At 41.4% G+C, this 18,714-nt stretch overlaps 1 protein-coding gene across 1 annotated transcript in view; it reads right to left on the bottom strand.

Annotated features, from left to right (window-relative positions):
• Positions 1 to 1,417: 1,417 nt before the first annotated feature.
• Positions 1,418 to 18,714, bottom strand: part of LOC138789247 (girdin-like) — a 45,862-nt gene continuing 28,565 nt past the window's right edge. The window contains exons 11-20 of the mRNA XM_069967849.1: positions 17,825 to 17,971; positions 16,407 to 16,611; positions 16,055 to 16,242; positions 11,164 to 15,230; positions 10,064 to 10,189; positions 8,890 to 9,076; positions 8,596 to 8,741; positions 3,324 to 3,419; positions 2,025 to 2,167; positions 1,418 to 1,704 (exon numbers count right to left, since the gene is read on the bottom strand). Coding sequence (XP_069823950.1) covers positions 1,418 to 1,704; positions 2,025 to 2,167; positions 3,324 to 3,419; positions 8,596 to 8,741; positions 8,890 to 9,076; positions 10,064 to 10,189; positions 11,164 to 15,230; positions 16,055 to 16,242; positions 16,407 to 16,611; positions 17,825 to 17,971 — 5,592 coding nt within the window. The remainder of the gene's footprint in view (positions 1,705 to 2,024; positions 2,168 to 3,323; positions 3,420 to 8,595; positions 8,742 to 8,889; positions 9,077 to 10,063; positions 10,190 to 11,163; positions 15,231 to 16,054; positions 16,243 to 16,406; positions 16,612 to 17,824; positions 17,972 to 18,714) is intronic.

The raw sequence follows: 18,714 nt of genomic DNA, 5'->3' as shown, positions 1-18,714 counted from the left end.
AAACATACCTCCAAATTGTGCAAGAACTATTTACAGCAGAAGCAGCAGCTGGTATTCTATCACAGGTAATGGAGTGGCCAGCGCAGTCACCAGATCTGAACCCCATTGAGCTGTTGTGGGAGCAGCTTGACAGTATGGTACGCCAGAAGTGCCCATCCAACCAATCCAACTTGTGGGAGCTGCTTCTAGAAGCGTGGGGTGCAATTTCTCCATTTTACCTCAACAGATTAATAGCTAGAATGCAAAAGGTGTGCAATGCTGTAATTGCTGCAAAAGGTGGATTCTTTGACGAAAGCAAAGTTTGATGTAAAAACAATGTTATTTCAAATACAAATTTCATTATTTCTAACCTTGTCAATGTCTTGACTCTATTTTCTATTTATTTCACAATGTATGGTGGTGAATAAGTGTGACTTTTCATGGAAAACACAAAATTGTTTGGGTGACCCCAAACTTTTGAACGGTAGTGTATATATATTTTATTCATTATATTCATTCATTCATTACACATTACTTCCTTACATAATCTCTTTTAATTTAATTATTGGACCTTTTTGGTATCATTGGTGCGTGATTAATATAGTTCAGTTATTTCTAGACTTCCAATATATAGATCATTTTGTCTGTGTCTGATTCACTTCTGGTTTTGGCTAAGAATACTGACCAAAATCTTATGTGTGAATCCACCCTTAGGCCCTGTTCACACAACGGAAAAATAAGGACAAAATATGTCCGTAAATGTATAAATACGGCCTGAAATGAGGAACATGATCATTTTTTATCTGAATACAGCCATATTTTGCCCTTATTTTTACGTTGCCGTTATTTTAAAACAATGGTCCCAAGCCCCTGGTTTCAAGTACAGAATGATCCATGATATCAGATCAGCTGTTATTTCCAGGGAAGGCTGCAGAGCTCCACTATATGGGAAACATATTACATAATGAACTGCTGTGTCATATGACATGTTTAGTCTATGTTCCTACAATAGGAAAATGACGGACAGCCATCATTTTAGTGCCAGAAGACGGACGTCTATTGATAATGAAAGCCACAAAAATTGATCATTACCAATAAACTGCCGCCTTTTGGTCTTAAATTGATGGCTGTAATTTTTCCATTGTGGTACCACAACCTAACATTCCTATCTATGGCATTCCTGTCTATGACATTCATATGCCCCAACAGAGGTGGTCTTCATGAGAATCCTTTAGGGAAAATTCTTTAATGGCAAAAGGCATTTTATGCAACTATTGAACTTGCATTCGCTCTTCCTATTGGTCTCAAGACCTTTTCAAACCATAAATTGTGGAGTGAAAAATTGTAACATGTTAATAAAGTCTGTATATATACTATAGATGTCTATGCACCAGACCTCCACATGGTATACTGTATGGTAACAAGTAACACAGTCTCCTCAGACATTTTCAGCTCCACCAGTAACTTTTGGCCTCTCAGTTGCCTCCTCATCTCGGCTGTCTCTCCTTCCTTCAGATGCCGTGTCCTCCTCCTCACCATCGTACTTTTGCCCCATGTATCTCAGGCGGAATTTATCTCTGGGAGATACGTCTGCGCCACTGAAGGATTCACTGCTACGGATGGTGGAGCTCAGCTTTAAGCGACGGAAACGAGGAGGTGTCATGGGGTATGACTGACTAGAGACGCTGAGTGAGCTTCTACTGCGGCGAAGAACCACTTCTCCAGCTAAGACATCAAGAATAAAGATATCAAGAGAAATTAATGAATATATATAATAATAACATAAAAATAATATAATATAGGTCAAGAAGTAAATAGGATTAGGGTAAATAGGATTATAGAAAAATTAGGGATTTGCCAATATCCATTTGAAAGTGGATCTGCCATAGCTGGTATGGCTTTCTTATAATCAGAAACCCTAACACTAGTGTGAACAGGACTGTAGAATGGTAGTGTTTGATTAGGAAGGACACGAGTATCACAGCTCAGCTCTTCCCTCTGGTCTACAATAGTCTATTCTGCTATTAACCTGCATTATGTCTTACGTTTTGAGGGGCTGTCAGGCTCCAACAAAGGCTCAATGGGAGGGTTGAGAAAGCGCGGTGCCTCTCCGGGGCCTCTCGGAGGCTTCTCCTTGGTTTTCAACAGTCTCTTCATTTTATCAGTTATCCAGTTACTTTTCTTGTGACTGTCAATAACAGAGAAAACATGTCAGGCTAATAATATAATGGGGAGACGCACACCTATCATCTACCTACTCCACTAAGCAGCATCACATATTGCAGATCAGTCCTCAGATATCATAGTGTTGTAAATGATGACCACAGAGATTTCCATTGAGAGGTGATGTGGATTCTGGCAGCAAGTAGAATGAAATGAACACGTTTAACAGCAACATAGAGCCTAGAAGTCTTATGACCTAAAAGACAGACAGCAGTATGAGTGCCAATCACTGTGTAGGGAAGTGAAACTAAATGATGCCAGAATGCGGAATGACCACTGGGCATGTCCACCATATGGAATGTGTGACAACCACATAAACATGGATGGTATACTGAGGGATAGATTCTAGGTACATTCTAAGTCCATGTGCATACTATGTATAACATCAGCCGTTCTGTGACCCGGCTGGATCACAGAATGGCCGGTGTTACTAAGGATCATCCCAGCCAGTACGGGCCGGATGATCTTCATTTCTGCTGAATTTGAATGTGGGCGCACCCGTGTGCGTCCCCATCCGAATTCACCGCTGCACACAATGGGGCGTGCAGCCGGAGCCGCACGGTCCATTGTGTGAACTGACAGGTTCTCTGCGGCCGCTATTCAATAACATGTCAGTTTTTTGCGTGGCTGCTAGTGATCCCAGATGGAGGGTATACTATGGGGCAGATTTATCAAACATGGTGTAAGGTGAAACTGGCTCAGGTGCCCCTAGCAACCAATCAGAGTCCACCTTTTATTTTCAAAAGAGTCTGTGAGAAATGAAAGGTGGAATCTGATTGGTTGCTAGGGGCAACTGAGCCAGTTTTACACCATGTTTGATAAATCTCCCCCTATGTGTATACACTCCTGCCGTGATTCCATAGATGGCAGCACAATGTAAGTTTCATATTAATCACGGCCGTTGTTGCAAATTTGCAACAACGGCCGTATTTAATATGAAACTTACGTAGTGTCAACATAGCCTAAGACCACATTAGAGCCTGAAAAGAAGATGGGAATTACAACTCTTTTCTAGCTGGACCCAGCGAGGATAGCTGAAGCTCCTCTGAGATAGTTATCATGGTACAAACATCACTTTGCTATGAATAAATATGTTTGCAACCTCAAAAGAATAAGATTACCTGTGTACTGCAGGAGCTGGTTCCAGGACTCTATACTGATCCATGATCTTGTCAAGTAGTTTTTGCTTCTCATGTTTAAGCTCTGTCAATTTCTCTCTAGATATCAAAGAGAGGGGAGGTCATTGTGGCAATTGAGTATTTCCATTTTTTTCCATTTATATCAGTAAATTCTGTGAAGAAAGGATATGCAAAATAGGCTCTGGCTTATTACACCTATTCTATTCTACCACTAGGGGGCCCTGTTACACAACACAAAAGGCACAGGCTACAGTTACACCTTCTCTATGCTACCACTAGAGGGCCCTGTTACCCTACCAAACAATCTGTATGGACTGCTGACTTACTAGAGTTACACCTACTCTATACTACCACTAGAGGTCCCTGTTACACCACACAATGGGGGAGATTTATTAAACATGGTTTAAAGGGAACCAATCCCGCCGAATATGCCCCTAATAATAAGGAAGAGTGCTTGTACAACACCCAGCACGCTCCCCAAACATGCCCCTGTACCCTCTGTGCATTCCTTGATAACACCGTAATCTTACTTTTCCGAAGTCCCGCACTGTATGGTAATTAGCTCCAAGTAGTTACGGTGGGCTGAACTAGTCATGGTCCTGGGCGTAGCTAGGCAGGGTCCTTTGCAGTTTTGAGCGCTGTAATCACGCCCAGAGGGGCATGATTCAAAGCCCTGCGCTCCGCTGATTTCACCCGGGGCTTGAGTTCCATGTCCCGGGCCTGCGTTCCACGCTGGTGGCACTGCGACGTCTTCAGCACGCCACACATGCGCAGTACGGCGGGAGAAGACGCTGACGTACTGCGCATGCGCGGCGTGCTGAAGACATCGCAGCGCTGCCAACGTGGAACGCAGGCCCGGGACGTGGGACGCAAGCCCTGGGTGACGTCAGCAGAGCGCAGGTCTTTGAATCATGCCCCTCTATGCGTGATTACAGCGCTCGAAACCGCCCAGGACCCTGCCAAGCTACGCCCAGGACCATGACAAGTTCAGCCCACCGTGACTACTTGGAGCTAATTACCATACAGCGCGAGACTTTGGAAAAGTAAGATTACATTGTTATCAAGGAATGCACAGAGGGTAGAGGGGCATATTTGTGAAGCGTTCTGGGTGATGTACCAGCACGTTTCCTTATCATTAGAGGCATATTCTGCGTGATTGGTTCCCTTTAAGTGACACTGGATCAGTTGCCCCTAGCAACCAATCAGATTCCACTTTTCATTCCTCACAGACTCTTTGGAAAATGAAAGGTGGAATCTAATTGGTTGCTAGGGGGCTACTGAGCCAGTTTCACTTAACACCATGTTTGATAAATCTCCCCCCATGTACATAGATCAGTAATGGCTAACCTTGACACTCCTGCTGTTGTAAAACTACAACTCTCATCATGCCTGGGCAGCCAAAGCCATATCTTTGGTTGTTCAGGCATGATGGGAATTGTAGTTTTGCAACAGCTGAAGTGTCAAGGTTAGCGATCACTGACATAAATTCTGGTCAATTACTAGAGGTACAACTACTCTTTTTTACCACTAGAGGTCACTGTTACACCACACAATGTGCTTAGATTCTGGTGAATTACTACTTACACCTACTCTTTAAAACCACTAGAGGTCACTGTTGTCTAATTATTGCTTTTGTGAAAACAATAAATAAACTCAGCTTTTGCGACTTTTTTTTTCCTCTCTGTGTCGCTAGTAGATGTGCCAAAGCACATGTCCATCTATGTATATGGTGGGCCTAAAGGTGCACCATTTGATGTTCATTGCTATAACTGACTTTTAGCTCCATGCACCAAATATGATTACCCTGTATGGTGCTTGAGAGATTTTATCACCTCTTAAAGCCAATGTCTGACAGGTTACTGGATGCACAACATGCTTCCTTCATCTAGTACAAAGAGAGGGGAGGTCATTGTGATAATAGGCTCTGCCTCTCTTATTACAGTTACACCTATTTTATTCGACCACTAGAGGTCACTGTTACACCACACAGTGTGCATAGACTCTGGTGAATTACTAGTTACAGCTACACTATAATACCACTAGAGGTCACTGTCAACTAATTATTGATCCTGTCCAAATAAATAATGGTAATCGCATAAAGAGTCGGTTATTGCTGCATCTTTTCCTGGAATTCTTAATACTAAGGTAACAGTCTCTCTTTCTCTCTAGTACATGTGTCGAAGCACATGTCTATCTACCGATGTGGTGGGCGTACAGTCCTGTTCGTCCTTATATCATCATGATAAAATAGCTGAACAAAGAGACACTGAATACATTTGCCAATAAGCTCTAGTAGGTAATGTAATGCCCAGCTCACAATGTGGATTGGGACTCTACTAATGCACCCTTTGTGGCCCAAGAGGTATCTCGCCTCTTAATGCCAATGTTTAACAAGAGACCGGATGTCCTACGTCTCCATCACCTAGTACCTAGAGAGGGGAGGTCATTATGGCATTTTAGTATTTGCATTTATACCAGTATGGAAGATACTGTGAAGAAAGAATATGCAAAATAGGCTCTGGCTCTCTTATTACAGTTCTATCTATTCTATTCTACTACTAGAGGGCCCTGTTACACTACTATACAATCTGCATTGACTCTGGTGACTTACTACTGTTACACCTGCTCTATAATACCACTAGAGGTCACTGTTATACCACACAATGTGCATGGATTCTAGTGACTTATTAGTTACACCTACTCTATAATACCACTAGAGGTCACTGTTACACCACACAATGTGCATGGATTCTAGTGACTTATTAGTTACACCTACTCTATAATACCACTAGAGGTCACTGTTACACCACACAATGTGCATGGATTCTAGTGACTTATTATTTACACCTACTCTATAATACCACTAGAGGTCACTGTTACACCACACAATGTGCATGGATTCTAGTGACTTATTAGTTACACCTACTCTATAATACCACTAGAGGTCACTGTTACACCACACAATGTGCATGGATTCTAGTGACTTATTAGTTACACCTACTCTATAATACCACTAGAGGTCACTGTTACACCACACAATGTGCATGGATTCTAGTGACTTATTAGTTACACCTACTCTATAATACCACTAGAGGTCACTGTTACACCACACAATGTGCATGGATTCTAGTGACTTATTATTTACACCTACTCTATAATACCACTAGAGGTCACTGTTGTCTAATTATCCTGACTCCTGTCAAAACAATAAATATTTCTATATTGCTGCATCTTTCCCTGGAATTCTGATTGCTACCATAACAGACTCTCTGTGTCATTAGTACATGTGCCAAAGCACAACTATCTTCATATATGGCGGATGTATAGGTGTGCCATTTAATGTTCACTGCTATCACTGACTTCTAGCCCCATGCACCCCATGTGATTACCCTGTATGGGGCCTTAGAATCTCTCGCTAATCTACTGACAATCCTGTTCATCCTTAGAGGATCATGGACAAATATCTTAACAAAGCGACACCTAATACAACTTTTTCTTGTCTGGCTCTACAGTTCAGTTTAGAGTATCTGTGACGCCAACAAAGGTTTAGCATCATATATTGTTAATTTGGTGGTGCCCGCCTATTGTTCCTATAATACCTTCTACAACTGTGCGTGCACTACCTCTGCTTCTCACTTCTTCCTTAGGCGGTACCTCCTGCAAATTGACCTCTAAGGATCCACCCACACCACCCTGACAACAACTATTGTCTTCTGCCTCTCCTGCCAGGGATAACTCCACACTTCTCAACTTGTCTGACAGGTGACTAGATGCATTACATGTCTCTATATCATTTATATCAGTGTGGAGAATTCTGCAAAGTAAGAATATGCAAAATAGGCTCTTATAACAGTTACACCTACTCTATTCTACCACTAGAGGTCACTGTTATACCACACAATTTGCATGGATTCTGGTGAATTACTAGTTACACCTACTCTATAATGCCACTAGAGGTAAATGTTGTCTAATTATTGCTCCTGTCTGATGACTAAATAATGGTCATCGCATAAAAACCCGGCTATTGCTGCATCTTTTCCAGAAATTCTAATTACTACGGTAAACTCTCTGTGTCACTAATAGATGTGCCAAAGCACATATATCTATCTATGTATATGGTGGATGTATAGGTGCGCCATTTGATGTTTACTGCTATCACTGACTTCTAGCCCCATGCACCCCATGTAATTACTCTGTATGGGGCTTGAGGATTTTTTGCTCCTGTTCTTTTCAGGAGGATCATGGACAAATATCTGAACGAAGTGACATCCAATACAACTTTTTCTTGTTTTGCTGTATAGTTTGCTGTGTTTAGAGCAGGAGTAGGAACCTTTGCTCTACAGCTGCTGCAAAACTACAATTCCCATCATGCCTGGAAAACCAAATTTAAGGCTTTGGCTGTCCAGGCAGGATGGGAGTTGTAGGTTTGCAACAGCTGGATAGCCAAGATTCTCTTCCCCTGCTTTAGAGCATCTGTAGCACCCACATATGTTTAGCATCATATATTGTTAATTTGCAACAACAGCCGTGATTAATTTATCATTTACATTGTGCTACAGACAATGGAATCCCGGCCGGAGTGTATACACATAGGGGGACATTTATTAAGTCCGACGCTTTTAACGCCGGACTAATAAATGTCCCCGCATCTCCGGCGCTACAGAGATTTATGTAGAGGAGTACTGCCTCTACATAAACCCTGTGCGCGTCGGCGCGCACAGCCGAAAACCTATGCTACCTGAAAGGTGGAGTAGGTTTTCGGCGTATCTTTTAGTTTAAAAAATGATAAATCGCGTGGACTCTGAGTCCGCGCCCCCCGTTCCGCCCCCTCCACACCCCCGCCCTCTGGCGTACCGGTCGGAAAGTGGCGATTTGCGAATATTTTATTTGCAAAACGGCCATTTGCGAATAAAATATTCACAAATCGCCCCTTTCCGCTAAAAAGTACGCCTTTTTGTGTTGATACATGTCCCCCATAGTATACACTCCTGCACGATTGCAAGCGGCCACAACAAAAATTGGCATGTCAATTTTTTTGCGGCCGCTATTCATTGAATAGCAGCTGCACATCCCTGACAGTTCACGCAATGGTAAGTGCGGCTCCAGCCGCACTTTCCATTGTGTGCAATGGTGAATTGGGATGCGGGTTCACACAGATGTGCCCACACCCCAATTCAATATAAATGAAGATCATCCGCCGGTAGTACAGTGAAAAAAAGAAAAAACATTTAAGTGATTAACAAGACAACCTTACCGGTATTGTCTTTCCTCCTCTTGCCTTAATGCTCCACTTTCCAGACTCTTCTCCAATAACTCACGATTGTCTTGGGTTAATATATTTATCTGAGATAGTAAATTGTTATTCTGTTCCTGAATAGTAAATTTCACCTGGGACAAGACCTAAATGACAATATAGACAAAAAATACACATTTATTCAACCAACTATGATTTAGGCTCTCGCTGTGACCTTACAGTCAGTTATCACTGTTCAATGTGCTGCTGTCAGTCTGACCAAAGTTAGCTAGTATAGACATCTACAATACCAACCTGACACTGTTCAGACAGAGCTGTATTGCTGATCTCCAGACGTTGTACACATTCCTTCAATTCCATACGTTCCCTCTCAAGCTGCTCTCGCTGTCTCTGCTCGGCACCTAGCTGTCTCTTCATTTCCCTTAGCTCTGAGGTCTTTTCATTGTACACATTTTCTAATCGAGACAGCTCCTCTTGAAGTCTATGTTGGATGAGCAAGTTGCATTAGTCAGTACAGTGAACCAATGAATGGAGCCAGGTGTGGGATGAGAGGTAGGTAGAGTAGACAGCCATGTTCCCATTAGGTTATTTTTCATCTAACGTAGTTATGATTTCTATGTAAATATGTTTTCCTGTCTTTACCTTCATCATACTCTATATCACTTAATAACACGATCCTTGCAATCTCTGTAGGTTACCTACTAATAGGCTACACTTCTGGAGAGGATTTAGAGGGAAAACTTAACATGTGTTAAGGTCTGTTATGAACAAATCAGAGTTGGTCAACGTGAACAAAACACAGCAATCGCTGAGCTCTGGGAGACCAGCGACAAAAAAATCAAATGGAGTACTCACTGAAGAGTCTCCACTGATGCATTGCCCCCTATAAATTTAAATATGCCAAAGAAGGGTCCGTGGAGTCTCAGCTACGAGCCTCAAAACACGGTAATAGCCATATATCCCTCCAGGGGAGGGAAGCCGATTGCCAAGGGGGTGACTCCCAGTGGGGAGATCACCAAACCAACCCGATACGTAGCCCCTTAAGTCCCACTCGGTTGCGAGTATTGGAACATAAATAGGGAAATACCAGGGTGGCCCCTTTTACGTCAAAGTCTAACTCTGTGGCGAGTATTGCGACATGACAAGGGTTTACCAAGGCAAGCATCCATCCACAGACGATCGTTTCGGGGTAGTTGTCCTTCGTCGGTGTGAACTTAGATGATCGCTCAGGATTAGCTGGAGACCGAGTGTCTGATTGATTCATTTTTTGAATGGGCTATTAAAGCTTTTACATATCACAACAATATGCATACACCCATTCACAATGCAATCAGTTCATAATTTCTTATAAAAACCCAATGCACAGATATTATGAATTTTTATCACAGAATAAAAGCATTTCAGTAAAAGGTGCTCATGGGGGTATGTGATGTTATCATGAAAAGACCCTGTTCAATATATTATCTACCTTTTTTGCTCATCTTGTAGCCTGTGATTTTCCATCTGAAATTCTTGAGCTCTATCCATCTGCTCTTGCAACTTTCTTTGCTGTTCCTGCTGGATCTGCTCTCCTTGGATGGACAATTGAGAGAACCTACCAGACAAATGTGCAGTACAAATGATATGCACATGATCTATCACTTATAACATGAATAATCTGCAATATTTTGTAATCCTGAAGGGTCTGAATGACAAGAATGCCCATAGAGTGGCCTCTGTTTCTGATGTGATGGGGCCCAACCACAGTAACTGACAATGTGCAGAATAGTGCACTTCAGTAGTAGCAAGTAAACCCTTTAAGCATGGGTCTCCAAACTGCGGCCCTCCAGCTGTTGCAAAACTACATTTTCCATCATGTCTGGACAGCTAAATCCAAAATTTTATCTGTACAGGCATGATGGGGGTTGTGGTTTTGCAACAGCTGGAGGGCCGCAGTTTGGAGACCCATGCCTTAAAGGGAACCGATTAGCACTATAGAGCTACTGTGCAGCTCCCCAAGGCTATCACCCAAATCTGCAGTGTTAACTTTACATCGGGAAAAAGTAGTAGTTTTATTCCTGCGTGCAAGAACGGTAGAGGGGCGGCAACTAGTCATTTGGGAGGGAGCCGCCTGTGACTAGTACCTGCTCTTTGCCTGTCAGCATGCTCTGCAGGGTTTATTGACAGGCAGGTTCCCTTTAAGGTTGACTGATCATCAGAAAAACAGGATTCTGGGTGTACCTTTTTAATTTCAATAGTCCTCTCCAGCGCAAAGATATTAGCCATTTTGTTAAAATGCAAATGAGACTCAAAAGCTCAGGAGACATTCCCCAGCATGGAAAGAGCCCAGGTAATTCCAGCCTCTTATTCACCATCTCTACCTGCTTGCATCTGCCTTCCCCCCTTTGATAGACAGCAGTTACAAAGCCAGTGAATAATAGAAAATGGGCTGGCTATGCCCGGTCTCTTGCCCCCTTGGAGAATGCCCCCTTGGTATCTGAGCATCATTTACATATTAACAAAAAGATGTAAAACTTGGCACTGGATAGGACTATGATAATAAAAAAAGATATACAGATATTATCCTACCTCTCTTGTAGCTCACGATGTTCTTGTTTCAGCACTCTCATGGCATTCCGACCTCGTCTCAGCTCTCTTTGCATCCTTTCTAGCTCTCCCTCCTGTCTTTGTAGGTCCCTGAGAAGAGAGTCATAACGTCCTTGTAATTCTGATCTCTCTCTTCGCACACCGTGCAGTTCTATAAGTAGCAGGGACAGTGGTGATTCTGTGGCAGAAAGAGGGGGATATTCAGTACTAGGATCAGATGTGGGAGGCTGGTCTGTAGTGGAGGTCATCTGAGTAGGCAATAAAGTGCTGATTTTTGATCCAGTGAGGGTTGTTGCTTCTGAAGTAGAAGATAGGCCTTTGGGAATTAAGAAGGAGGACTCAGTATTTGGCGCACAAGCAGATTCAGAAACAATTGATGGTTGTGCAATATGGCTAATCTTTTCTTCTAGTCTACTTCTTGACTTTGGCTTCTGACCTTCTTCTTTGATCAATCTCTTCACCAAAACTGTTTCTCCAGAGTTCCCTTCCAAGTGCCTTTTCCGAGGTTCTGTGTCTTGGGTATTGCTATGTGTTTTATTGCCTTCAGCATTTCTCTTTTTTCCATCTCTCTGCTCTACTTGACTTTTAAAAACCTGTAAATCTTCAGCACTTTCTTGCAATTGTCTTTGAAGAAGCTCTGCCAACTTTTTGCTCTCATCCAGTTTGCACTTAAGCAACTGCTCACATGTCTCCCTTTCCTTCAGCTGTTTGATTAGTGAGCTCTCTTTTCCTGTACTTTCCTCTAACTGGTGTTTGAGGGTTTGTATATCTGTTTCTTTTTCTTGGAGTAGTTTCTGAGAGGTTTCTGCCTCTTCAGCGCTTACTTGAAGTTGTCTCATTAGACATTGCGTTTGTTCATCTTTCTTATTTTCTTCATGAACCAAACTGGTTGTGCATTGTCTGTCTCTGGTCATTTCCTCGAGCTGTCTCTTCAGCTTCTGAATCTCAGTACTATCTTGTATTTGTTTCTCAGTAGCTTGTAAACTTCTCTCATCTAATTGTCGCTTCAAAGACAGCTTCTCTCTTTCCTTTTCTTCCATTTGGATCTTCCACGACTTTTCTTGGTCAGCACTCTCTTGCAGCTGTCTCCTTAGGAACTGGAGTTCCGCACTGTTCTCCTCCAGCTGTCTCTTCAGTAGTTGCTCTCTTTCCTCCAAGCGCCTGTTAAGCATAAAATTCTCCCCACTTCTCTCCTCTAGATGTTGCTTTTGGGATTCTATTTCTTCCAGACTTTTTTGTAGCTCTCCCTTTAAGGACTCGATCTCCTTTACCTTTTCTTTAATTTGTCTCTTTAGTGAAACCTCATGTATTTCTTTGTCTTTCAACTGTCTTATCAGAGACTGTATTTGTTCCTCATTCTCTTTTAACAGGTTTTGACACAACTGTCTTTCTCGTGAATGTTCTTCGATTTGTCTTTGCTGCACTTTCTTCCTTCCCTCATTTTCCTCTAGGTGTCTCTTAAGTAGTTGCATTTCCCAGTCACTCTCTTCCAGCTTTCTATTAAGGGACTGCTGCTTTCCGATGCTTTGGTCTAGCTGCCTTCTCTGGGATAAGATGTGTTCTTCTCTTTCTTCAAGCTGTTTTTGCAGGGCCTCTATATCTGCCTCACTTTCTTTAATCCTCCTGAGTAAAGTTCCCTCTTTCTCTGCACTCTGTTGTATCTTTTTTGTCAGACTGTCGATTTGGTCTGACATGTCATGAAGTTGGCTCTTTAGTGCGGTTGATTCTGCGTTCAAAGTCTGCACTGCATCATTTGCGTTTCCATTAAGCTGCTGCTGAAGATATTTTTCCTCCATATCATTGAGTTGGATCTTCAATGACTGCACCATTGTATCTTTTTCTTGTAACGCTACCTTCAGGGTCTTTAGTTTTTGGTAACTTTCTTCCACTTTCTTGCCTTCTGATAGCTTTTCTCTTTGACTCTGTTCAAGCTGTCGTCTCAGTATTTGTCCCTCACTACAAGTGTCTTGCAGCTGCTTTTGTAGAAACTGGATGGTGACTGTGCTTTCTTCCAGCTGTTTTTTCACTAACTGTTCTATGCCCTCAATTTTTTCCAAGTTTCTTTTAAGTTCCTGCACCTCTCCTGTTCTCTCCTCCAGCTGTCTCTTCACTAACTCATATAATTCTTCTCTTTTTGCCAAGTTTTGCTTGAGTTCCTGTACCTCCCCTGTCTTCTCCTCTAGTTGTCTTTTAGAGAACTGCTGAAATTCTTCTTCTTTAGCCAAGTTCTCCCTAAGTTCCTTTACCTCCGTAGTTTTCTCTTCCAACTGTTTCTTCAATAGTTGTTCTAGTTCATCTTCTTTTACCAAGCTTCTCTTAAGTATCTGTATTTCCCCCGTTCTCTCTTCTAGCTGACGTTCCATCAACTTCACGACTTCATTTCTTTTATCCAAATTCCTTGTGAGTTGTTTTGTCTCGTTGTTTCTTTCTTCAAGCTGCTTCTTTAGCATTTGCTCTGTTTGTTCTCTTTTGTCTACATTTTTCTTCAGTATCTGAACTTCAGCTGTTTTCTCTTCCAACTGCCTCTTTACCAAATGTTCAAACTCTTCTCTGTTCTCCAAGTTCTTCTTGAGTAGATGTATTTCTCTAGACTTTTCCTCCAGTTGCTTCTTCCATAGCTGCTCTACTTCTTCTCTTTTTTCTAAGTTGGCTTTAAGAGTTTGAACCTCTGCAGCCCTCTCATCCAGTTGTCTTTTTAGTATCTCTATTTCATTTGTGCTTTCTTCAGATTGCTTCTTTAGTGACTGCTCGTCTCTTTCTTGTAGATGCATTTTTATGGACTGCATATCTCTTGTGCTGGCTGCTAACTGCTTTTTTAAGAACTGCATCTCCTCAGAACTTTCTTGTAGATGTTGTTTAAGTAAGAGTGAGTCTCTCATATCAGATAATTGTTGATTTAGCAACTTTACCTCAATAGACTTTTCCTGGTGTTGTCTCTGTAACACTGTGTTCTCATTTCCTTTCTCATCTACTTGTCTCTTCAATGACTGTATCTCAGCCGTACCCAATTCCAGTTTTTTATTTATAGAGTGTACCTCATCAGTTGTTAATTCCAGCTGCTTCTTCAGTGTCTTTACTTCTTCCACACTCAATTTCTGCTGTGTCTTCAATGACTGAACCTCTTCAGATCTGGATTCCAACTGTGTCTTTAGTGACTGGAGCTCTCCAGCTTTCAGCTCTAGCTGTGTCTTTAGGGATCTCGACTCTCCAGCACTCAACTCCAGTTGACTCTTCTGGGATTGTACCTCTGCAACACTTAGATCCAGCTGTGTTTTCAGTGACTCCATCTTTACAGCACTCAGTTCTAACTGTGTCTTCAGTGAGGTCACCTCTCCGGATATTAATTCCAGTTGTGCATTCAGTGACTGTAATTCTCCATCATTCTGTCCCAGTTTTGTCTTCAGGGACTGTACCTCTCCAGTACCTAACTCCAGTTGTGTAGTCAGAGATTGTACTTCTCTGGTTCTTGATACCAGTTGTGCTTTTAATCCCTGAACTTCTTCCTGACACAAATCCAGCTGTGCCTTTAGTGCTTGCTCGTCCACAGTTTTTAGGCTCAGTTGATCCTGTAGTGAGTTGACCTCTCCAGCACTCATTTTTAACAGAGTCTTTATTGTCTGTACTTCCCCTGTGCTGGACTCCAGACGAGTTTTCAATGTCTTTACTTCTTTAGTGCTCTTTACTAGCTGCATCTTTAAGGATTGTATGTCTTCTTCACATAGTTCTTTATTCTTATTCTCTTGACTGACATGATTAGAACTATCTGAACATTCCCCTGATGACTGTACAGTTCCTTGGGAAGTGTCTTTTACCTGACTTTGGCAAACTTCATTGTCAGGATCAATGTCTCTGAGGTGTTTGTTACTTTCTGTATCGCTTCCAGTTCGTTGCTTTGTTTGATCCATGACTTTGATCATTTTGACAGGCATTTCGCCACTTCTTTCTAGCTGTCCCTTTACATCTCCCTCTACTTTCTTTCCTTCTTTATCATCCCTGTCTCCATCTCCAGGTAGATGATCTTTATCTACTAAGCTGCCGCCATCTGGCTCCTAGTGAAGTAAACACATATAAAAATTATATACAGATGTTATGGCATTAATATGACACCTTTGTATAAATGTATAAAGCCCTAATCTTTAGCATGGTATATTGTGCCACTAGGTCTATAAACTATACAATTCTTGAAATAGCATGCTACTTTGGAACTCATTGTATATATAATGTAAACTCTGATCCACTAATGTCCAACCTGTGTCTCTACAGCTGTTGCATAATCCTGAATAAACTCAGAGTAGTAGTTTGACAGCTGGAATATACAAGTTTAGGACCATTACAGTTTTAATACTTTTTTAAACTTGTGTATCTTAATGATAAATGAGTAGTTTATTGGTGCTGCCCACTTCCTTCTTCCCACTTCCTGTAATATTATTACACTCCAGAAATGCATCTAGGCCCCTCCTGATCTCTTTTATTGCGTTCAGCATGACCACTTCCTCTGGTAGAGAATTATATAATGTCACTGCTCTTACAGTAAAGAATCCCTTTTGTGCTGGTGTAGAAAATTAGTTTTTTCTCTAGGTGTAAAGGATGTCCCCTTGCTATAGATACAGTAATAGTTCTCCTATTAAACCTTGATACAATATACACACAACAGAGGTCAAAGTGATATACTGTACATCACCCATTGACAATTACTTTTACTCTTTACGCCTTATGTCTTCACATGGTCTAGATCAGAGCTCCCTACTGGTGATTAACCAACCAGAAGATGGTAAAGTTGGGCCTAACCACTGGTATAAGTAGAAGATCACCTATTATTTGTCTTGCTTACGATTTCTCCATTTTATTTTTCTTTTTACTGCCAAGGTCTCACCTCTCTAACACACAAGTCACGCAGCTTGTCTGCGGTCCCATCCTCTTGCTCTTTTTGCTCTATAGCATGTTCTGTGTTCTCCATTTCCACTTTATCCCCGGTCAGGACGCGCAGTCTTTCTCGTAGGTAATGATTTTCTTTCTCGAGACGAAGGAAGGCCTGGGACATCTCTGAGCCTAAGTCCAAAACTGTGAGATAAAAAAAATAATGTTGACATGGCATGCAATACAGACCAAGGAATTTCAAAGAGAAACCAAGACTACATCTAAATAATTTGTAGACTCTTCTACACCTATAACAGATTGATAGAAATGTACAATGTTTTCCTTATACGTCATATATTAATACTTACGTTCAGCTTCAGTATCCTGTTTGTCCCAACTTTGTTGTCTCTCAATCACCGGTCTTATTTCCCACTTTGGGACGGTATCACCATCCGTTTCATACACTCTCTCCCATACTTGAGATGTCTCTTCTCTTAGCATTCGTATCTCTTCAGCCAGAGTTAGATTATCATGGAGAAGACTCTGCACTCTTTGGCTCTCTGAATCCCTCTCCTGAAAAGAGACGGCACAGCTATACCCATGATACATACCGTAGTAAGATATATATTTTAGATTTCACAATATGAAGTGGACAGCAACAGAAGATTATATATGAAACTAGCCTATGCCTATGCCTAGTTTATAAACTTAATGTATTATATAAACTGAGGTACACTCTGGTATTATGTAAGTAGAGATTGATTTCCAATCAATTTACCTTCATCTGATATAGCCTATGTGATTTCTAACGTATTTGTGAATCACTACCAAAGTCCTCAACAGAGGGAAAAAAAGCTCTAAAGATTCAGCCACTAGGTGTCTCCCTTCTCTGCAATCAGCTTTCTGCTGCCTGCTGTTAAGGGAATTTCATCTCTAGCAGTAGACAAGCCAAGATGGAACCCAGGATGAGGGGGTATTGGCCCTATTCCACCGGACGATTATCGTTCGCATAATCGTTAACGATTAACGATCTCAAACGACCGCTATTGCGAAAGACCTGGAAACATTCACTCATTTCCATGGAACGATAATCGTCACTTATGATCGTAATTGAGATAGTTTTTTCTTCGCTATTTATTCGCTATTGCATTCGTATCTATTGCGAACGACCAAACGATGTCTTATTCAATGCAAGCGATTTGCGAACGTTTTGCGAACGAGCAACGATAAAAATAGGTCCAGGTCTTAGAAAGCGATCAACGATTTCTCGTTTGGTCGTTAATCGTTAACTGCATTTCAACCGAACGATTATCGTTTAGATTCGAACCATTTAACGATAATCTGAACGATAATCGTCTGGTGGAATAGGGCCCTATGACTAGTTTTATGCAAAGGAGAAAGCTTAGACTGTGTGCATTTATCCTTAGGGTCCAGACTGTGCCTGAAAGGTTAATCAACACTTTCCTCTTATCTCTGACCAGCCATAAAGTGTTGGGCAGTTGTTCCCTGTGGTTTTCTATAGTGTTCTTACTATGTACACCATGCTGCCTCCTAAACATAATCTTTTCTCTCCAGCAACAGTTAACATGTCTTTTTGTGACATAACCCCTGCCTTACTTTGTAAGGGAAGAATGTGTACTACTTTACAGTTACTAAGCTAATATTACAAGACAGAGAATGCCAGCTAGAAGTTGAGGAAATGGAATAAAGGTAGCTATATAAAAAATATTATCAAAAGTAGTGACAAGATGTCAGAGGAACAGCTGATGTTAGTTCCATATTATACCATTTCAACCCTCTTGAGTTTCTCTTCTAGTAACTGCTTTTCTCTCTCGCACATTCTCAGTCTTTCTGAGCGTTCTCTTTCTGCAGAAAGTTGATGTTCTAATACTTCTTTGTCTTCCAACAAACTTCGTGAAAATTCCTTTGCTTCCTGTAAGTTGCCAAATAAAGTTATATTTTATATATAGATGCTAAATATTTGATACTTTATAGATTGTTACATAGAAATTAAATGAAATGGGGAAAACCTTACATTCACGCAATGGCAGCTGAGTTGGATGTTGGATTTCAACATGCCTAATCCTGTGTTCCTGAAGGTGATATGCCATTGCCCCTCTCTCCATGTTAAAGGGGTTATCCAGCAAAAATCTTTTTCCTTCAAATCAACTGGTTTCAGAAAGTTATATAGATTTTTAATTAATTCTATTTAAAAATCTCAAGTCTCAAGCTGATAAGTATATCAGCTGCTGTATGTTCTGCAGGAAAAGTTGTTTTCTTTCCAGTCTAATACTCTTTGTCAGAGACAGGAACTGTCCAGAAGAACAGCAAATCCCCATAGAAAACCTCTTCTGCTCTGGACAGTTCCTGTCTCAGACAGAGATGTCAGCAGAGAGAACCGTGTCAGATTGAATAATATAACTATATAACTATCTGAAACCAGTAGATTTGAAACAAAAAGATTTTCACCGGATAACCCCTTTAAAAACACATACACAATCAGCAGAGCTATAGTTGCCAGTGTATGGTGGAGTTGGGAAGTATGACTACCAGCTGAATAGGCTGTCAACCACCAGGTATTCCAGGTGTGTGACCAAAATTGCAGATTGCTGACTTTGGGATCCTTGTACGTTAATAACAGACATGGAAGATTTATAGTTTTACTGATACTTTAAA

The sequence above is a fragment of the Dendropsophus ebraccatus genome, chromosome 4 (assembly GCF_027789765.1).
Source record: "Dendropsophus ebraccatus isolate aDenEbr1 chromosome 4, aDenEbr1.pat, whole genome shotgun sequence".
Lineage (NCBI taxonomy): Eukaryota > Metazoa > Chordata > Amphibia > Anura > Hylidae > Dendropsophus > Dendropsophus ebraccatus.
Note: the sequence above shows the minus strand (reverse complement) of the source record. Positions and strands in the feature narration are given on the sequence as shown.